Source organism: Mustela nigripes, chromosome 17 (genome assembly GCF_022355385.1).
Source record: "Mustela nigripes isolate SB6536 chromosome 17, MUSNIG.SB6536, whole genome shotgun sequence".
Lineage (NCBI taxonomy): Eukaryota > Metazoa > Chordata > Mammalia > Carnivora > Mustelidae > Mustela > Mustela nigripes.
Window position 1 is genome coordinate 53,437,249 of NC_081573.1, and position 18,677 is coordinate 53,455,925.

An 18,677-nucleotide genomic window follows, 5' to 3' on the forward strand; every position below is an offset into this window, starting at 1 on the left:
AGACTGCAAATAAGTAGCATGTACTTTTATTTTTTATGAATCCGTCTATACATCTCCCCCTCTGTTCTGGTCGAAGATGAGAATGCCTTTGCATCCCCAGCAGAAGCCACCTCTGCTAGGCAGCTCAGGTGGCTGCAGCAAAATTATACAGACCGGGTGGCTTTGGCAACAGAAATTTATTTGCTGGCAGTTCTGGAAGCTGGGAGTGTGAAATCCGGGTGTGGGCGGGGTCGGTTTCCTCTGGGGTGTCTCTCCTGGGCCTGCGGCGAGCTGCCTTCTTCCCCGGTCCTCACAGGGTCCTCTTCCTCTGTTAGTGTGTGTCCTGGTCTCCTCGCCGCATTGGGACGGAATCACACTGGGTTAGGACCCCCGCACCCCGTAGCCTATTTACCTCCATGGCATCTGCGTCTCCAAACACAGACACAGTCTAAGGTTCTGGGGGTAGGATTTCAACCTCCTGATTCAAAAGTCAGAAGGAGCAACGACCTGGTGACCTGGGTGCAGACGTGGGGTGGGATCAAACCCCAGGGAACTGGAGGGTGGGCCCCTTCGGTCGCCGTGAGGAAGCCTTGAGACGGGGTCTGCCCATCAGGCCTGGAGACACTGGCTGCTTGTCTCCCCAGCTCCCTGGAAGTAGGTGGCGGCTGCAGCAGAGTTAGTACCGTGGGCTTCTCTGCCAGACCCCGGCCCCGTTGGGGGCCCTCCATGACAGCACAGTAAACCTCTCCTTCTCCAGTCCAAACCTGACTGTCGCCCCCCTCTTTCTAGGTCCGACTATGATGACTGGAGACCGTCCCTGGCCAGCTTGCTTCAACCCATTCCATTCCCCAAAGAGTAAGTCCCACCCCGGTTTCTGACCTCAGTCGTCCACGGGTCACCCCGGGAATACACCATGGACAGCGGTGGGAGAGGGAGAGGTTGGTCTTCCGCTGTGGGACCCCCAGGGAGGCACCACCACCCCTGACTCCGAAAACTGGGGAGATGACCTCACTGCAGCATTACAAGGATTCAGTGAGCTAGGAAGGCCGGCAAAGCCCTCCCCACCGTGCGCCTTCCTGCAGAGAAGTGAGCGATTTTGATCAAGCCTCTCATGGGACAGGACTGCCTGCCTGCGCTCTCTGCCACAGCCACAGTGAAGTCAGAGGCTGATGCCCACAGAACGACCGTCTGTGCCATCCCGCGATGCCCTGAATGCACTCTCGCTGCGCCCGTTACCGTTATGGGCTCGTGTTCCCGTTATGGGCTCGTGTTCCCCGGCGGGCTGGGCCAGGAATGGGCCCTCTGTCTTTCTCTTGCCGGCCCTTACCTCAATACTGAATTTACCTGAGGAAAATAGAGAGAAAACTGTGTGGCCGATAATGGCCTGAGGAGAAGCCTTTGTCTGAGGAACCAGGCCCTAAAATGCCTCCAGGCCTCTGTTTTGACAGATGTGGAGAAACCAGGCCTGGGGAGGCAGCTCGGGGCTCCCTCAGGAGCCGATTAACGAGCCGGTGTTTATGAAATGCAGCTCTCCAAGGGGGACATTACACCCGGTAATTGCCCCATTTGCTGGCCTGGCCTCCCCCTGGGGCCCCCAGGACTCAAGACCCGAGAAATCTGACTCCTGAGAGCCAGGGCTGTCTCCAAAGAGCAGTGGCGTCATTGGCTGCATTTGCTGTCCCCATGGCCCCGGGGACACACGTGACAGTGGGCCCATGATGCAATTCACTTGGAGAATGGTCCCTGAACGCCCCCCGATGTACAGCAGTAATTAGCGCGGCCGTGCCTTCGCGGAGGAACAATTACCAGGCACACCTGGGTCACGGCCGATCCGCTCTGGGCCGCTGCCGGCCGCAGGCGCGGGCCCCGATACCCGGGGGCTCTGTCTCGTCCCCTCCCTACCATCTTTGCCTCATCAGAGGCCTTTGTTGTGTGGTTTCAAGGAGGGACAAAATGTCCGTGTTTCATTGTCAGCCTCCTCCGCATTCTTCGGATCAGACAGAGCCTCACCATCCCCAGAGGACGATCTTGGGATCGTGGTGGGTTTCAAACCCCCCCACCCCCACTAACTTTTCCCGCTCTTTCCGTTGCAGGGCTCTCGCACATGAGAAGTTCACCAAGTGAGTATTGGGGCAACACCCTGGTTCCCTCCTTCCGGTGCGAGCGCCCTGTCTCCCAAGGCCATCCCCCGCGGCCAGCCCTCCTTCTGGCCCCTTCTCGGTCACGGGCATTCTGGAAAGCAGCTGTGGCTCCTCTTGGAAGCCCTGCACCACCTGTCCAGGCGCGTCCGGGCATTTCCTGACCCCGACCAGCTCTGCTAGGTTCCCCGGCCCAGCCCTCTCCTCAGCCCCGACCGTGGTCCACGCAAGCCTGGACCCTCGGAATGACTCTGCTGCTGCCCCATCTCTTTCAGGGAACTCAAGTACGTGATCCAGAGGTTTGCAGAAGACCCACGACAAGAGGTGAGGCCTCCCTCACGCCCTCAAAGGCACCCTGTCGGGGCTATGGCAGGACACCTGTGAGCCTCTCCAAGCCTTCTGTAGCCTTCTGTCAGGGCCTCCTTGTCTCCCACGGGCATTCAGAACAGTTAACAAAGGCTCCTTGCCTTGTGCGTGAACACAGCCACCCCCTTGTGATGGGGGTGCCCGGCCCGTGATGTCAGTCCTTCCCGAGAAACTCAGGCTAGCCAGAGGTGGTTGCCCACCGACGGGCTGTTTCTTCTGGGGGCACAGTCGTTGTCTTAGGGCCAGGCTGGCCAGGGGTTCCCAGCCCACTCCGGGATAGCGGCGGATCCTCTAGGCCACCGTTCTGACAGTCAGCAAGCTGGGAAAGGCATCGGAGCAGGGATCTGAGCCGGCTTTCCTTTCCCAAGCATGGTGGAGGCCTCCCTGAGGGGGCACTGTGTCCCTCCGGTATCTGGGCTTCAGGGAGAGCTCAGCTCCCCTCCCCCCCCCCCCCGAGGCTGTGTGAGCAGGGACTCAGGTGGCCCGGCGTCCTCCGTCCGCTTTGTCCGCAGATGACAGCTGGTCTCGCTTTGGTGCTCACCGTGTGTTAGACACGCGCGTTTTCTCCTTGAATCCCCCCGACAAGCACGAGTAGGTCCTGTCATCACATCACCCCCGTTTACGTCGGAAGTACCCTCCTCTTAGAGTGGAGAAACCTGAAATTGAGGGACCTCCCCAAGTCACACAGCCAGTACCTGGCCCAGGCCGGATCCAAACCCAGGGAGTGAGGCTCTGGAGCCAGTTGAGTGCCCAGCTCTGCGGCGGACACACGGGGCCAGACGGGGCTGCGGGAATGAGCTGGTTGCTGGCCTTGCCCCGTGGAGCTCGCAGCCCCCTTCTCCGCAGGCATGGGCCCTGGGATGTGAGGGGATCTGGCCTCCAGATGGGGACAGACCGGGACACATGTGCCCCCAGCAAAGCGGGAGGTTGAGGATGAGCAGAGGAGGGAATGATTTCTTCTCCTTGGTGGAGCCAGAATATCCTCTCCTCAGGCCCCACGGTAAAACCGTTCTAGAAGGATCAGGTTCTAAAACACCTTGATTCTAAACCCTGATTTCCAAGGTGGTCTTCAGGTGCAGTGGGAAAAAGCAAAAATGGCCGATAGGGAGTTCCTAAGTGGCCGGAAACAATGCTGGTCTAAGCTGTCCTTCCTTCACTGTGTGTGAAGACGGATTCTCCGAATTCCCTTGGAAATTGAGCCTCTAGTTCAAACACGGACTTTGAAGCTGAAGAATAAAAGTGGTCCCAGCTGCTTCCCAGAGCGGAGAGGCAGAGCCAGGTGCTGGCAGGGAGCGTTCCAAGAGCTCGGTACCATCCGCAAGGCCCCGGGGAACTGGTGAGCAAAGGGCCAGGTTTGCGGGGGATGCCCTGTCCCCAGCGCGCCCCTCGCCAGGCCTTGCTCCAGCTCCCCTGTGCCTCTCCCTTTGCTTCTGTTTCTCCGTCTCGAGTCCGCTCCCACCGTCTCCCTCTGGAAGAAGCCACAGCTACAAATCGTTTGTATTTGCTAAATAGCGTTCCGTATTCTTGATTCCTTATTTCTTTGAAGCAGACGAATTACCATTTGGTATTCTTCCAACTCTAAGGGAAAAAGCAAAGCCCCACCGCCTCCTTCTCTGTTTACTTGTGTGTGGGTTGGGATCAGCTACAACCTGCGAGTGAGTGACTTTCGGCAGCGAACTGTCCTTCAGTCCTGAAGGAAATGATCGGACACATCTCTCAGCTCCCTTCTGAGGACAGGGAGGAGGGGAAGAAACAAAGGCCTTTGTCTCTCTCTCTCTCTCCCTGCAGTGATAGGAGGGGCCGGGGTGGATGTGGAATTCCTTCCAGACACATGCACGCACATGTGTTTGCACACTCGCGCACACGTGCCCGCCCACACACTGACACACGGAACTCTGGGACGGCGGTTGAGACCCACAGAGAGAGCCGTGCTTGTGCATGAAACTGTCCCGCCCGGGTCCGAGAGCCTTCCAGGGCGAGGCCCAGACTCCGAAGGAGGTGCAGAGCTCCAGCCGAGGAGCGGCGAGCAGGACAGAGGATGGGAGGGAGCTGAGGGCAGAACGCCAGAGAGAGGATTTCAGGTGCAGAAGGAGAAGGGAGAAAAAAGCGCTCCCCCGGCCCCCCAAGAAGGGCAGAGGAGGAGAGGGGATGAGTCTGAGCTGTTGCTTAGAGCCGCTCTCCCCTCTTATTTGGCCTCAGACTTGCTTTTGTTCAGGGCGACTAACCAAGCCAGGCCTGGCCCTTCCTACGTCGGAGCTGAAGTTGTATTTCTGGAGTTCCCCGGTGTGTGGACACCACACTTTTCCCCCCAAAACCTTCCATGGTATTTAGGTGGGAGTCCCTGGGCTTGAAGTGAAACAGGTTTCTTTACTGCGGGACTTGTCCGAGCCTTTACCGTTGACCGGTCTCCTTTGGGCCCTCGGGGGCTAACCGCTGTGCCCCTCATCTGCCACAGGTGCACTCGTGCCTGCTGAGCGTGCGGGCCGGCAAAGACGGCTGGTTCCAGCTCTACAGCCCCGGAGGGGTGGCCTGCGACGATGACGGGGAGCTCTTCGCCAGCATGGTATGTGGGGCGGGACGCCTCACTGGGCGCGGCGGGCGGGCCCTGGCTTTGCCTCTGCTGGCGAGGCCGGAGCTGCCCCAATCCGGCGGTGGTGGCCAGCCTGGGAATGTCCAGGCTGCGTCGAAGCTGAAGATGTAGTAAGGTGACGGCCACAGGTGTCCCGTGCTGTTTCTCACCTGAGCGGGCGCCCAGCCAAGGGCTAGAAACTCCTGCTCTCACACAGTCCCGCTCAGCTCCATGAGGAGGTGACGCTCACTGTCACTGCACCTTGCAGACAAGGTGCTGAAGCCCGAGGCGCTCCCCACCCAAGCGCCCAGCGTCTCGGGCCAGCTTGGTGTGCACCAGGGTTCCAGGAGGTACTGCAGCCGCACAGGCTCTGCCGACAGAGGCCAAGGTCAGGATGGCGTCTCACCTTGGAGAGGAGTGACCTGGGGTCACCAAACCAGTAACTGCACTCCTGGTGACTTCCAGTACTTTCCTTGGGCCGGACAGCTCATGTGCACTGTTTCTTCATCGTCAGCCTTTCCTCCGAAGCACGTCTGTGCTGAAGCAGACCGGGGAGTGCGGTGGCCTGCCCGAGGTCACACAGGCCTCCGGCCTCCACGTTCCTCCTTGACCTAAGCCCACGCTGTCCATAGCCTTGTTGCGGACGCGGGCGCCAGGCCAGGGCCTAGCACTCGAGTGGCTGTGGTTGGTCTTGTCTCTCTGCCGGGCCACCTGTCCAGCGGGGCAGCTGCTCACGGAGCTCTCCGCGGTGACAGCAGACCCCCGCTGCCTCTGGAGCCTTTCCTGAAAGGGACTTAATTTTTAGATCCCCTTCCTTACGCACGGGCCCTCCACTCCTCACCTGTGGCCCTACAGGCCCCTCTCGAGTGCCCTGTGCATCCCTGGCCTCTGCCTGCCTGCACCCCCCACCTCTCACGACAGCTCCCTGATGTCACAGCGTCACCGTGGCAACAGCCAGCGGTCCCCCACCCCTCGATGCGGGGACTCAGTGTGCAAGAAAAGTCGGGGAGCTGGCAGCTTCCCCGCCCGAGAGATTGCGTCTGTGTGCCAGAGTTGTTAACGACGGAGCGGAAAAAATATACATGGAAAGGGAAGCAGACAGCCCCTGGGATGGCAGCGCCTCGTTTCCATGGTGATGCAGGGCGCGGGAGAGGTCCCCTTGCTAGGCTGCTGTTTCTAACCAGGGAAGGGCATTTGCTGTCGCACGAAGTCTGGGGAGAGAGCACACGAAGTGTTTGGGCCCTGGCCCTGTTGTTTGGGGTCCCCTGCCCTCGGGCGGTCATTCAGCAGCCCTTGGAGCTCCCAGAGGGTTTGGGAAGGGGGAGGCGGAGCTCCTGCCTTTCTCTGTCCTGCGTGTGGTGGCAGTGTACCCCCAAATGCTAACCCCCGTCCCCCGCCCTGGCAACCCCCAGCCTACTTCCTGCCCCCAAGGCTGACGCTCCAGGTGCCTCACGTGTGTGGAATCCTACCAGACTTGTCCTTTATGATCGACTTACTCAGCCCCGGGTTGTTGGGGTTCATCCGTTTTGGAGCATGTGTTTGGGGGGGTCTTCTGAATCCCCCTGCAGGGAGGGGTCCCATGATCATTTCAGATCTAGTGTCCGCGCAGGAGGTGGGCGGGCCTTCTGGTTTTGGAATCCTCCTGGCACCCCAGAAGCAGGCATCTCGGGCCACAGCGCCTTGGTGGCCCCTCCTCGTCACACAGGCCGTCTCTCCTCACAGGTGCACATCCTCATGGGCTCCTGTTACAAGACCAAAAAATTCCTGCTCTCCCTGGCGGAAAACAAGCTGGGCCCCTGCATGCTCCTGGCGCTGAGGGGGAACCAGACCATGGTGGAGGTAAGCAGCCGGCCTGCGCCCCCGGCACGGTGCCGTCCCGTCTGGGCCTTGGTCCTTGTGGACCGAGTGCCTGGCGGGGGCCCGGAGCTTAGGGCAGCTGGGAGCACAGCGGCCGACGAGGCAGGGGCAGCCGTGGCCCGTGCTGAGCCTCGCGGGAGCGTGCGGCCTCCCTCACACGACTTACCCTCTCGCTTGCTCTCCTTATGACCCTGTTGACCTTACGGGCCGGAAGGGTCAGCGGAGGTTTCTGTTCCGTTTTTCTGTTTCTGTAACAGACCAGCCCAGTCGGGCTTCAAACGATGATGCTCGTGTGTTTGGCTCACGGGTCTCGGGGTTCCCGGGCTCGGCGGCCAGGCTCCTGCTCTGGTCTCTGGTGAGCAGGCCGGAGCACCTGGGACCCCAGGCCTCTCCCCACACCACAGCCTTCCCACTCACCAGGGAGCACGCCCCTGGCCCAGTCCCTCTCTGTCTCCTCCCAAAGTCCCCAGGAGCCCGAGGCCCCCAGAGCCGCTGTCCCAGGGCAGACAGGCAGACGCCGCATCGTCTTCCTCACGTACCTCCCGCGTTAGCCGGTGTCACTGGGCCACGTTCTGCCCGGGGCAAGCGCCAGCCCATAGTCAAGGGCTGGGGCTGAGAACACCACTTAGCGGGAAGAACATCCCAAGGATTTGAGCCCCAGAGCTGCTTCCCTGCCAGTGAGCCTTGTGCTGAGATGTGGGGGCAAGGAGTTCCCCAGAAGGCGCGAGCAGAGTGTCCAGGCCAGGCCAGGGAGGAGGCCAGCATGGCTGAGTCGAGGGCAGAAGGTCAGGGATTCGGGTGGATGCACCTGGAGAGCCCATGAGGCACTTAGAGGCCCTGGTAAGGATCTTGGAGGTTCGTCCGCGTGCTTGTGCCGGAGACCTGCAGGGGCAGGGGGAGCAGGAGGCAGGTGAGCCGTGCTGTGCAGACCTGGGCCAGGCAGGCTCTCCTTGGAAGGGGTGGAGTCACGGGAAAGGGAATCTGGAAGCAGGGCTGCTTGCGTGTGAGGCCCGGGCCCCTGGGAAGGAGCGCTGGCAGCAGAGTGACCTGTGCAGTCGCCCGAAGCTCCAGGAGGCGGGATGTGCCCAGTGTCTCCCCCCAACAACTCAGTGACCATGTCTTAAGCACCAGCCGTGGGGTAGGCAAACGGGGCGGGGGACTAGGGATGGAAAGAGGTATCCTGTCTTACGGGCTCTCTACCAACCCTTCAGGGCCTAGCGTGCATCCTTTCTTTGTGCGTTTGCCGAAGGCCTGCTCTCTGCTCAGCTGGGTGTGTGCGAATGTTTCCATTGTATGGATGGGAAGCTGTGGCTGGTGATTTGCCCAGTATCACACAGCCAGAAATGCAGAGGGGGAGAGCATGGTTGCTCGTTTTTAGGATGATATTTTGGGGAGCATAGAGCACGCCGAGCTTATCCGTCAGAACCCTGTCCCCCGGTCTGTGGGGCTGCTGGGCCAGGCTGAGGGTTTGGCCCCCTGTGCCTGTAGAGGGCAGCCCTGCCCGGAGTCTCGGACAGGCTGTAAGGTGCCTCCCGCTGCTCCCTGCAGATCCTGTGCCTGATGCTGGAGTACAACATCATTGACAACAACGACACCCAGCTGCAGATCATCTCGACCCTGGAGAGCACGGGTGTGGGCAAGCGCATGTACGAGCAGCTCTGTGACCGGCAGCGGGAGCTCAAGGAGCTGGTAAGGCCACAGCCCGGCTCCGTGGCTCCAGAGCTGGGCCGGGCAGGGCTCTGCTTGGGTGCGCCGGGGCGGAGCGCAGGACCACCGCACCTGCACGGGCCGCTGTTCCAGTGAGTCCTCCTCCAGGCCCAGAGAAGTCGGGACCGTGTGTGCCACGTCCTCACCCCCAGAGTCCTGCACACCAGTCACTGTCGCCCTCCCTGTATGTCACTCGTGTCCCTCAGGCCCTTCTTGAAGGGGCCAGGGCTGGACTTCAGAGTGGCAGCAAACTCGTGCCGCCGGCCCCCTGCAGCAGCTGTCCCCCGGTGGCTGATGGGGAGGGTGTGTCAATATTCCAGCTCCCTCTGCGCAGACAGGACTACCTCTGAGACCTGACCCAGAGGCCCCAGCGGTAGCTATATGCTAACACTCCCCTCCTGAAGCGGCTTCACTGTCTCGCTTCCCCTGCTGGTGTTTCTTGGCATCCCCTCTCTACTAAACCAACTGAGCCCCAACCTTGTCTCGGGGTCTGGCCCGAGACCAAGACCACCATGTTGCCTTCTACTGCCCTGAAATGAACCCGGCTCTGTGTGATGTCAGCGAGGATGGGGTGTGCAGGGGAGAGAACGGGTCGTAATCAGTCTGGTTTCTGTTGCAGCAAAGGAAAGGCGGGCCCACTAGGCTAACACTGCCCTCCAAGTCCACAGTGAGTTGGTTTCCTTCTTCTGTGGGGCCGGGGGGAAGGAAGAAGGTGTTAGGCCTCCGTGCTGGAGAGCGGCAGACAGCGGTGGAGGTGAGCAAGGACAGCGTAGTCCTTGACAGGCCACTTTTCCAGGAGGGATTGGGGTTGCCGGAAGCCAAGCACGGTAGAGATTATTGTTGATACTGACGTTAATGTGGTACCCGTTAATAATAGTAATAGCTCACATCCAAGGAGTATTTAGGTACCAGTACTGGGTTATGAGTTCATTTTATCGCTGTAATAATACTATGAAGTTGGCGCCTCTTTTTACCCCCATGTACAAGTCTCCGCGGATCTTAGTCCCATCTCTCCTGCTGCCCCACTGTCCTTGGCATAAGACTTCTACCTCATGGTTCAAAAAGGCTGCTCAAACTCTAGCCATCATGTCTGCATTCAGACCAGCAGAAGGAGGAATAGCAAAGAAGAACATGCCCCTTCCCTTTAAGGGCTTTCCTGAAAGTTCTAGTGGACACATCTCCTCATACACCGTTGTCCAGGTTCAGCACGTGGGCACACCTGGCTGGGAGATTAGGGCAGCTGTGTGACCGCTAAAACTCAAGGATTCCGTCACTAAGGTGGAAGGGAGAATGGCTGTTCCCCTCGGTGATCGGGGTCTAGTACTCACACATGCACAGATCTACACAGGCCTCAGAGTTAGGGGGGACCTCGGTGATCGCAGGTGGGAGAGGGGCCCGAGCTGCTGCGGGGGAGGGTGAGTTGGCCAGGCGCACGTGGACGCACGCACACACGTGGGAGCGACGTGGCCTCAGAACACCCCAGTTGGTGATTCAGGCTGTGAGTCACGGTGCTGGAAGCTTCCTCCCTCCCCCACGGGGACGTGGAAGCAGCCCTTCCCTCCCCGACAGCCCCCTTGGTCCAAACACCACACCCCCCCGCCCACACCAAGCCACGACATCACCCCACCTCCTGGGGATTTGTTGCCCCAGTTAGAGCTCTGCGGGGCAGGGGAGAGGAGGCGGCGAGAGGGGTATGATGGGGTCTCAGGAGCTGCTGGCAGCCCGAGGCCTTTCCCGACAGCCCACCTGCCCGTGTGTTTGCAGGACGCCGACTTGGCTCGTTTGCTGAGCTCCGGCTCTTTTGGGAACCTGGAGAACCTCAGTCTGGCCTTCACCAACGTAACCAGTGCCTGCGCGGAGCACCTCATCAAACTGCCTTCTCTCAAGCAGCTCAACCTGTGGTCCACTCAGGTGCGTGCTGCCTGCCTGCTCCCTGCTCCGTGCTCCCTCCCGCCCCTGCACCTGCCTTCCTGCCCCCAGGCACCCCGACACTGCACCTGCTCTGCCCCTGACTCCCTGGCTGGCCTCTCCGGCCAGAGCCCATGGCCCCGTCTCTCGATTACCACAGCCCCTCCCCGCTCAGCACCCACTCCCATGGCCAGAGGAGGTCTGGGATTTCATGAATCCATTTTGCAGGTGGAGTTGCTGAGCCCCGGGGCAGGGATGTCCTGGACAAAGTCTTAGAAGCCCTTTGAGGCAGGGCCGAGAGGTGGGCTGGTCTCATGCACCTGCCCGGGGAGCACATGGCAGCCCGTGGGCCTCGTTGTAATGACAACCACAGCTCACAGCTGCTCGGTGCCTGTCCTCAGGATTTCTTGTGCTGTTGAGCCCCTCGTGTGGCAGGGCGTGTGGTCCCCACACTGTCCCTGGGATGGGTAGGCACCCTCGTTGACAGAAGAGAAACCTGGTGTTCCTGGCAGTCTGCTTTCCAGGCCTGTCCTGCCCCATCCCACCGGCCTGCCCAGGGAAAAGCTGCTGGCCCCCACTTGGAGCCATAGCCATGGAGTTCCCAGCCCTCCCTAACAGAGAGCAGGAGTCCTGGGGAGGCCCTTGCCCAGCCCACATCCCACCAGCAGAAACTGGACTTGAACCCAAGTCAAGAGAAGCATTGTCTTTGGAGAGAAGCAAGGGCAGCCCAGAACGCCCCTGGGGCTTGGAGGGTGTTGACTCCTTCCTTGTCTGTGCACTGCTACCCAGCCTCAAGGTCATTTCCCCAGGGGGTGGGGGTGGAGCATCAGGGCTGAGAGGGTCTCTGCTCCACAGTTTGGAGACGCCGGCCTGCGGCTCCTGTCGGAACACCTCACCATGCTCCAGGTGCTGAACCTGTGTGAGACACCCGTCACCGACGCCGGCCTGCTGGCCCTCAGCTGTGAGTCCCGAGGGCGTGGCCGGGGTGGGTGGCCTGCGGGGGGCCTGCGTGCGAGCAAGCATTAGCACACCCCAGCTAAGCACAGACTGCCCGTGCACTGTGCCGGGTGCTGGGCTATAGTCCTCCATCCCCCAAGTGGTCGCTGAGCACCTGCAGTGTGCCAGGCACTGTTCTAGGTGCTAAGAACGGCACAGCAGGGGAAACATCCCTGCTCTCAGAGAGCTTATATTCTAGAAGCAAAAGGGAAAATGAGTACCTGTTCCCTCCAGATACTTCAGGTTCAAGAAAAGTGCTCTAGGACATTGCTGCCCAACTGCCCTGACCAGTGGCGATAGCCACCCCCTGGGGTTAGAGGCGCAGATTCTCAGGTCCTGCCCCAGACCTGCTGATTCAATTTTAACAAGATGCCCAGGGGATTCCCTGCATTGTTGAAGTTTGAGAAATATTGCCCTAATAGAAGGGGTGCCTCGGTGGCCAAGCCGGTTAAGCGTCCAACTCTTGATTCTGGCTCGGATCCTGATCTCATGAGTGGTGGGATCAATCCCTGCATCGGGCTCTGCCCTCAGCCTGGGAATTTGCACTTCCTGTTTCTGACCTGCTGGTTAAGATCAGGCGCCCCGTGTCTTGGCTGGGAGGAATCGAGGAAGGCTTCCCAGGGAGGTGACCGGATCTGGGTGGAAAAGAGACATATGTACGAAGTGGCCGAGGAGATGATATGCTGGGCAGTGGCCGTGGCTCCTGCGAGGTTGTTGGCAAACTCCATATGGCTTGGGAGGGGTGGGGACAGGAGGCAGGAGTCATGGAGGGCAGAAAAGATGAGGTTTGGAGACATTTCTCTACAAATGTGCTCCTTGGATACTGTCATGGGAGCCCCACAGTCGCTGGATCGGTGCCCCCAGGAAGGGACAGAGCATCACACCGCTGCCGAGCGACTCCTGACCACACCGCAGTTTGAGACCTGCTTTCAAGAATTTGGGGTCCGGGGCAGCCCTGTCGGAGAGTTTGCAGAGTTTCCCTGGGGGACGGGCCAGGCCTGGTCACTGCGGCTGATCTGCGGTGTGGCAGGCAGGTGCTGGGGACACTTGGGGTACAGGCAAGTGGAGGGAGTGAGAGAGAGAGACCAGAAGGGAGAGAGGCTCAGAGAGCAGGGAGAGTGCATAGGCGCAGACCAGCGCCTGCCTGAAACTGACCTTCTGTCCTGGTGGCCCCTGGCCATGCCCCTGTAACGCCACTCACCCCACCCCATTTGCTCGTCAGGGGCCTGGGCCACTGCAGTCCGTCCCCTGGCTTCTCTGCCCCATCCCTGCAGCTGCCCTGGGCGGGAAGGTCTCACTGATTCCGTGACGGCATCTCTCTGTCCTTGTACAGCCATGAAGAGTCTCTGCAGCTTGAATATGAACAGCACCAAGCTCTCGGCGGATACCTACGAAGATCTGAAGGTACTTCCTCCCTCTCTGCCTACCCCCTTCCTTCTCTCCTCGCTTCCCTCCATCCACCAGCATCTAATACTGGCGCTTCGCCCTCATGAAGCTTATTCTCCGGCAGGAACGGCTGTTACTGCAGCAGATAAGGCAGTAAACGGAGTAGGGACAGGTTGAGAGAAGTGCTAACGAGGAGGCCAGCAGCCAGTGGGTCGGGTGGAAATACGGAGGGCCTGTTTGGCATGTGATCCTCAAGGATGGTCCCTTTGACGTGAGGTCACAGCAGCCGAGACCTAAAAGATAAGCCACAGATGCAAAGGGTGAGAGGAGAAGCAAGTGCAAAGGTCCTGAGGCAGAAAGTGTTGGCGTGAGCTGACTTTGTGGCAGATGTGAGTAGAGAGTAAGAGAAAACAGACTGGGGCCAGACTGAATAAGGCCTCTTCAGTCACAGAAGGGCTCCGGATTTCATCCAAGTTCAGTAGAAAGCTTTCAGAGGCTCTAAACAGAGGAGTGAGTTATGCTCGTAAGCGCTTGTTCTGGCCGTTACCAGGAAAATGGATTTTTTTTGTGGGGGCGGGAGGTAGTGCAAGCAAGAGTAGAAACCGGAAGCACATTAATGGGGCTGGTGCCGTCACACAGATAAGAGCCTGGATGGCAGCCTGGGCTAGGTTGGCAAGATAACATTGGGAAAGGAAAAAGGATCTGAGTGGGGAAAGGCAGGGCACATTTTGTTTGTAAAACAGGTCTTAGGGATTGGAGAAGCTGGGCCTTCAGCAGCCTCCTGCCCCCGTCCCAGTGGGCCCGGTCCCATCCGCCCCAGCAGGCAGTGAGCAGGGCTGCAGGTAGCCCGTGCCAAGGACGGAAGGGCTGGGCCAGGTGGCCAGATGGTCCCACCAGCCCACTGGCGCCTTCACAGGCAGGAAGCCACTCGGAGGGAATCCTCCCCAGCAGGGGGCCCCCCCCCCAACCTCCCCCTCAGCCAGACCCATGGCCGCTGTCACAGCATCTACTGTGTACCAGGCCCACACTGGGGGCAGGGACTCCACAGTGCTTCTGGGTCCGTCCTACACCCTGGGCGGAAGCTCAGTCCTGGCAGACAGATAAACAGTAACCCAGGCAGGACAGGGCTTGGGGACCAGCAGGGAGGGCACGGGGGGACAGCCAGCCCTGTTCAGTGGGACAGAAGGGCCTTCCCAAGAGGAGGGCTTAAGAAACAATTTTTGCCAGGGCGGCCAGAAGAGAGGGCTGTCCCAGGGGTCCCGAGGAGTGCGTGGAGAGGGGGTGGGGGTGAAGTCGGCCTCAATGCCTGCCCCCCCCAACCTTGGTGAGGTCAGACCTCCCCCAGGGCTTATCACAGGTGCAAGCTCCAGGGCATCCTGCCCAGTCCAGATGGGCATTTTTGCCCTACTGCCAAGGATTGCTATGCCCCTGAAAGCTGGAGGAGCCCAGAACCAGACACCAGGCAGCACAAGGGCATATGCAATTGGGGAAAAGCCACTTCCACATATTCAAGAGACACGTGGTGCCCACTTGTGGATAGTGGCCGGTGACACCCCAGCCTCAGTAATGTGGGGATCGGACCAACATGGGGGTGGCCCGCCTGCCTCTGGGGCCACCCAGATCACTGCCCCCCCCGCCCCCCACACCGCCCGTGCGGGAGAATCTGGAACCACTTCCTTGTGTTGCGGTCTCCTGATGTTGTGAGGTTGGCTTAAAGGTTTTTTTTACAGTGCTGCACGGGTGACCGCAGGCCCCCGTGTGTCACCTCTGCCTGGGCAGCAGGGGGCCGTGAACTGGGCCCCAGGACAGAAGCACCGAGGAGCTGTGTGCTCGTGTATACACACGTGCAGTAGCAGCTTGCCCGGGCCGGGTAGGCATGGGAGAGGGAAGGCAGGGGTGCAGAGAGGAGAGCCGTTAGCCCTCTCTGTGCAGGGCAGGCTCGTGGAGAAAAGCCGCTGCTTATAAAGGAAGAGAGGAGCCGTGTCTGGGCAGCAGGGATGGAGAGCAGGAGGCGGCTCTGAGCCGTCTCTGAGCAGGTGAACTAGTCTCGTCGGATCTGACCAAGTGTCCTGCGGGGGACACCCTCCGCCGCCCCCCAGTACCGGCCCTGACGGGGATCCCGTGGTCCTGGGATCCCGCTCCGTTCGCCTGCCCGACTGCTGGTAGTGACGGGATGTGAACAGCACGACGAGGGAGAACGGTCCCCCTCCCTGGAGCGTACCACTGTGTGTCGGGCAGGGCGGACTGTGTGTTCGCGGTTCCCGGCCTTCGCGCCGTCCTGGGAGCAGGGGACTGGGCCCCGTTCGTTGCACAGATGACACCTGAGGCTCCTGGAGGCTGGGGGCACGGCCCCGGGCCCTGCAGCCAGAAAGTGGTAGAGCTGGGCTCGTGCCCCAGGCTTCCCACCTACTCCAGAGCGCAGGGACGCACGGCCGGTCAGAGGAGGGGCCATGGAATCCCCGGCAGCTGTCACCTGCGCCATACCCCCATGTACTTACTGCATTCTCCCCACGGTCACCCAGCTCTGAGCTCCGGGGAGCCCCCGCTGGCAAAGTGGGGAGGGCAAGGTGGGACCCCCAGCCACTGAGGCAGGGGAGCCGGCGGGGCCGGGTGCTGGAAGGGACCGGCTCCTTCTTGCCGCCCCACAGGCCAAGCTTCCCAATCTGAAGGAGGTGGACGTCCGCTACACGGAAGCCTGGTGAACCTCCCGCCTCGGCAGGACGGCGTTTGCAGCTGCGACACACAACTCCTGACTAATAGCCGTAGAGCACCGGTCCTGGGGTCCTACCCCCAGCGTCCTGGCTGTGAGATAGATGGGGGAGTCTTTCTGGGGGCGGAGGGCGGAGGGCGGAGGGGGGAGGGGGTGGGGAGGGGGGCCGTGCGCACGCCCAGCCCCACCTAATTCTTTTAGCTTCATAATTGGAAACCTTGACCTGATCTAAAATGGACTTTGTAGCAACCAGAGGAGCATCAGCGGGTCGGGGGAGGGGGTGGGGTGGGCGTGGGGGGCTTGGGGAGGGGGGGGACCCTTTGTGGATTTTCTTTGCCTTTGTGTTTAATGCTGTGTGGGAGAAGTCAACCCTGATGCCACCATCACAGGACCCCGATGGGCCTCGAGGGCTGAGGAAGGATGCTTTCTTCCTCAGAGGCTCGACCGAGAACTCAGCCCCCTGCCATTGGGACAAGAAAACCCAGACATGTCATCCCACGTCCGTGTCCTCGCCATTGCTATGCAAAGTGATTCTTGTTGTACATAAGATTTAAATAATGCGCCTATTTAAGAAATGTTGACAAATTGCAGGTCTGGGACCTGCCTCTTATTTATGAAGTCTTCGACCCTCCCTCCCTCCGTCCTGCCCTCCCCCTGCCCGCCCCTGGCCTGTAGTACTGTACAAACCAGTCAGCTGTTGGGGTAGTGGTAGTATTATTGTTATTTTTTTAAAGGAAACCGACAAAAAAAAAAAAAAAACCTCCTTGGAAAATTAATTGCTTTTTTGTAATGAATTCTGTATGCTAATGCTCGGCCGTCCGTCTGCCCCCCTCAGCCCCCCCCCAACTGTGCATTTCCAAGTCCCGCGTGTCTCCAACTTCCTCACGGGTGGGAGTCAGGCTGGGGGAAGTGGGAGGTGGGGTCCCCACGTTGTAGTCTTGCTCCCGCCAGGCCCCGGCTTTCTCTCAGCCCCTTTTACCTGTGTGTGGGGGGGTGCTTGACCTGTGCTCCCAGCCCCCGCCCGGGAGAGCTCCCATCTCCCGTGGCCTTGACCCTCCCCATCCCCACCGAGACTGTGGCCCGCGGCCTCCCTGCCATCCTGTGCTTCACGTGGTCTCCCCATGCATGCCCGCTTCTTTGCATGGTCTCTTGGGAGAAGAGAGAGACGTCACCTCCACCAGCCTGACTGCCCGCCCTGCCCCCACGAATGTGACCACTGCGGCGCAGATACCCCTTCTGTCCCCACCCCGGTCCCGAAGACAAACCAACCTCCATTTCTTTTGTAAACAGTCTGGCTTTTTCTTAACAAGCCCTCACTGTACAGAACAGCCCTTTTATGGTTTACTTGGGGTCCCCTCTCCCCCCAAGCCCCCTTTTCTGTTGGTTTAGCACAAATACCGCCCCCCTCCGACACCTCCAGACCTAACCCCCAGTCAATGTAATTGTTTTATATATATTTAATCTTATTCAATGGAAACCATGCTTTTGTCGTTTTATACTTTGCTAGGTAGACTTTATTACCCCCCGACTATGCCCTCATTTTTTTAAAAAAGGAAAAAAAAAAAGAAATTGGGTTTCAGTCTTAATTCATTTTACGTGCCAGGTTTTATTTTGTGTGTGCGTGTGAGTGTGTTCTGTTTCGTGTTTTGTTTTGTTTTGTTTTCTGTTGTTGTTGTTTTCTGTTGTTTGGTTTTATTCTCTCCCCTCCGGTCCCATACTTTATAGCACTCTGGTGCAGGAAGAAGCAGAAGCAAAAAAAACAAAAAAACAAAAAACAAAACAAAACAAAAAAAACTTTAAAAAACTTTAAAAAAGGAAAAAAAAAAAAGAACCGAGACATGCCACCTTTTCCCTTCGCACTGTTGCTTTTCCTGATGGTTAATACTACTGTCACGTAGCTGTGTTCAGAGATGTGAAATACTTTCAGGCAAAAATAAACTGTAAGTGACTCATTGACATCTGGCCTTTCTGTGTGGCTTTGAGGGAGCCTTTCGGTGGGGATGGGAAGGGGATAAGACCCCGGCGGTTGACATGTGGGCCAGATGCCCCTGTGTCATGAGGTCACTCTGGGCATCCTAGGATGTTGTGCGGCGTCCCTGGCCTCCGCTGGCCACCCCCAGTCCTCACAACCAGAACACCCCCAGGGGACAAGAATCATACCCCCAGGGGAAACCCCAGGCAGCCATTGTGTGCCTCAGGGCCCCTAGGGCCACTCTAGTCTAGAACTTCTAGGACCTCTGTGCCTTTCCTTCATCTGGGGGGGTCTCAGGAAATGCCAATTTTGATTTCCAGGGTCTGGGTGGGGCCCTCCTAGGACCTCTGGGCAGCAGAGAGGCTGCCGGTTTATGGAAGCTGCTCTGAGTTCAACAGCCTTAGAACCATCCATCCAGCTGCCCTGGCACCCACATGTCTCCCCAAGACGGGGTCAGTGCATCCTGGGAGCTTTACTTCCACCCCTCTCCCAAGTCCTTTGCCGTCCAGTGTTTTCTCACTAAGACCCCAGCCCAGTGGCCCCATCGCTCACCCCACCCCATGTCCAGGCCATCGCCAGCCCTCAGAAACGACTCCTTGCCCATCTGTACGCCCACCTCCTTCACCCAAAGCCGGCCCCTCGTCTCTCTCCGGAAGACTGGAGCGGCACCTCCCCGTCTCCCGGGGTCCATTGTACACCCCCTTCCCACCTCGCTGCCCACCCTGCCTCTCCCCAGCCTCGCTCCCCGGCCCTGCTCTCCTTGCTTCCAGAAGCCTCTGTACACCCAGCGAGGGGACAGCCCAAGAACGTGATGGGGTATCCGCTGCTTCGCCTCCAGCCACACCGGAAAAGCAGGTGCCATGGGCAAGGATCCGGAGGGCCCTGGCTTCGTGACGGCCAGCCCTGGCGGAGACCCGTGTGTGCGTGCAGACGTGTGTGCAAGGCGCTGCCGCCTTCTCCGTCACTGATCCTTGCCGCCCCGGGGAGGGCCTGGCTCACCCCAGTGCACAGAACTACCAAACGCAAGGAGGCTGGGGGGACGGGGCAGCCGCCATCCTGTCCTCAGCCCTCCTCCTCACTCTGTTCTGC

The 18,677-nt window shown here is 59.5% G+C and overlaps 1 protein-coding gene across 2 annotated transcripts in view; it reads left to right on the forward strand.

Moving 5' to 3' along the window:
* The window catches only part of CMIP (c-Maf inducing protein), a 224,776-nt gene extending 207,204 nt beyond the window's left edge, over positions 1-17,572 (forward strand). For both annotated transcript variants that reach the window (XM_059383141.1, XM_059383142.1), the window contains 11 exons: positions 769-834; positions 2,073-2,099; positions 2,393-2,441; positions 4,939-5,046; positions 6,775-6,891; positions 8,458-8,598; positions 9,236-9,283; positions 10,381-10,527; positions 11,380-11,485; positions 12,854-12,924; positions 15,555-17,572. In XM_059383141.1, coding sequence (XP_059239124.1) covers positions 769-834; positions 2,073-2,099; positions 2,393-2,441; positions 4,939-5,046; positions 6,775-6,891; positions 8,458-8,598; positions 9,236-9,283; positions 10,381-10,527; positions 11,380-11,485; positions 12,854-12,924; positions 15,555-15,608 — 934 coding nt within the window. In that variant the 3' untranslated portion in view covers positions 15,609-17,572. The remainder of the gene's footprint in view (positions 1-768; positions 835-2,072; positions 2,100-2,392; positions 2,442-4,938; positions 5,047-6,774; positions 6,892-8,457; positions 8,599-9,235; positions 9,284-10,380; positions 10,528-11,379; positions 11,486-12,853; positions 12,925-15,554) is intronic.
* The last annotated feature ends 1,105 nt before the right edge of the window (positions 17,573-18,677 follow it).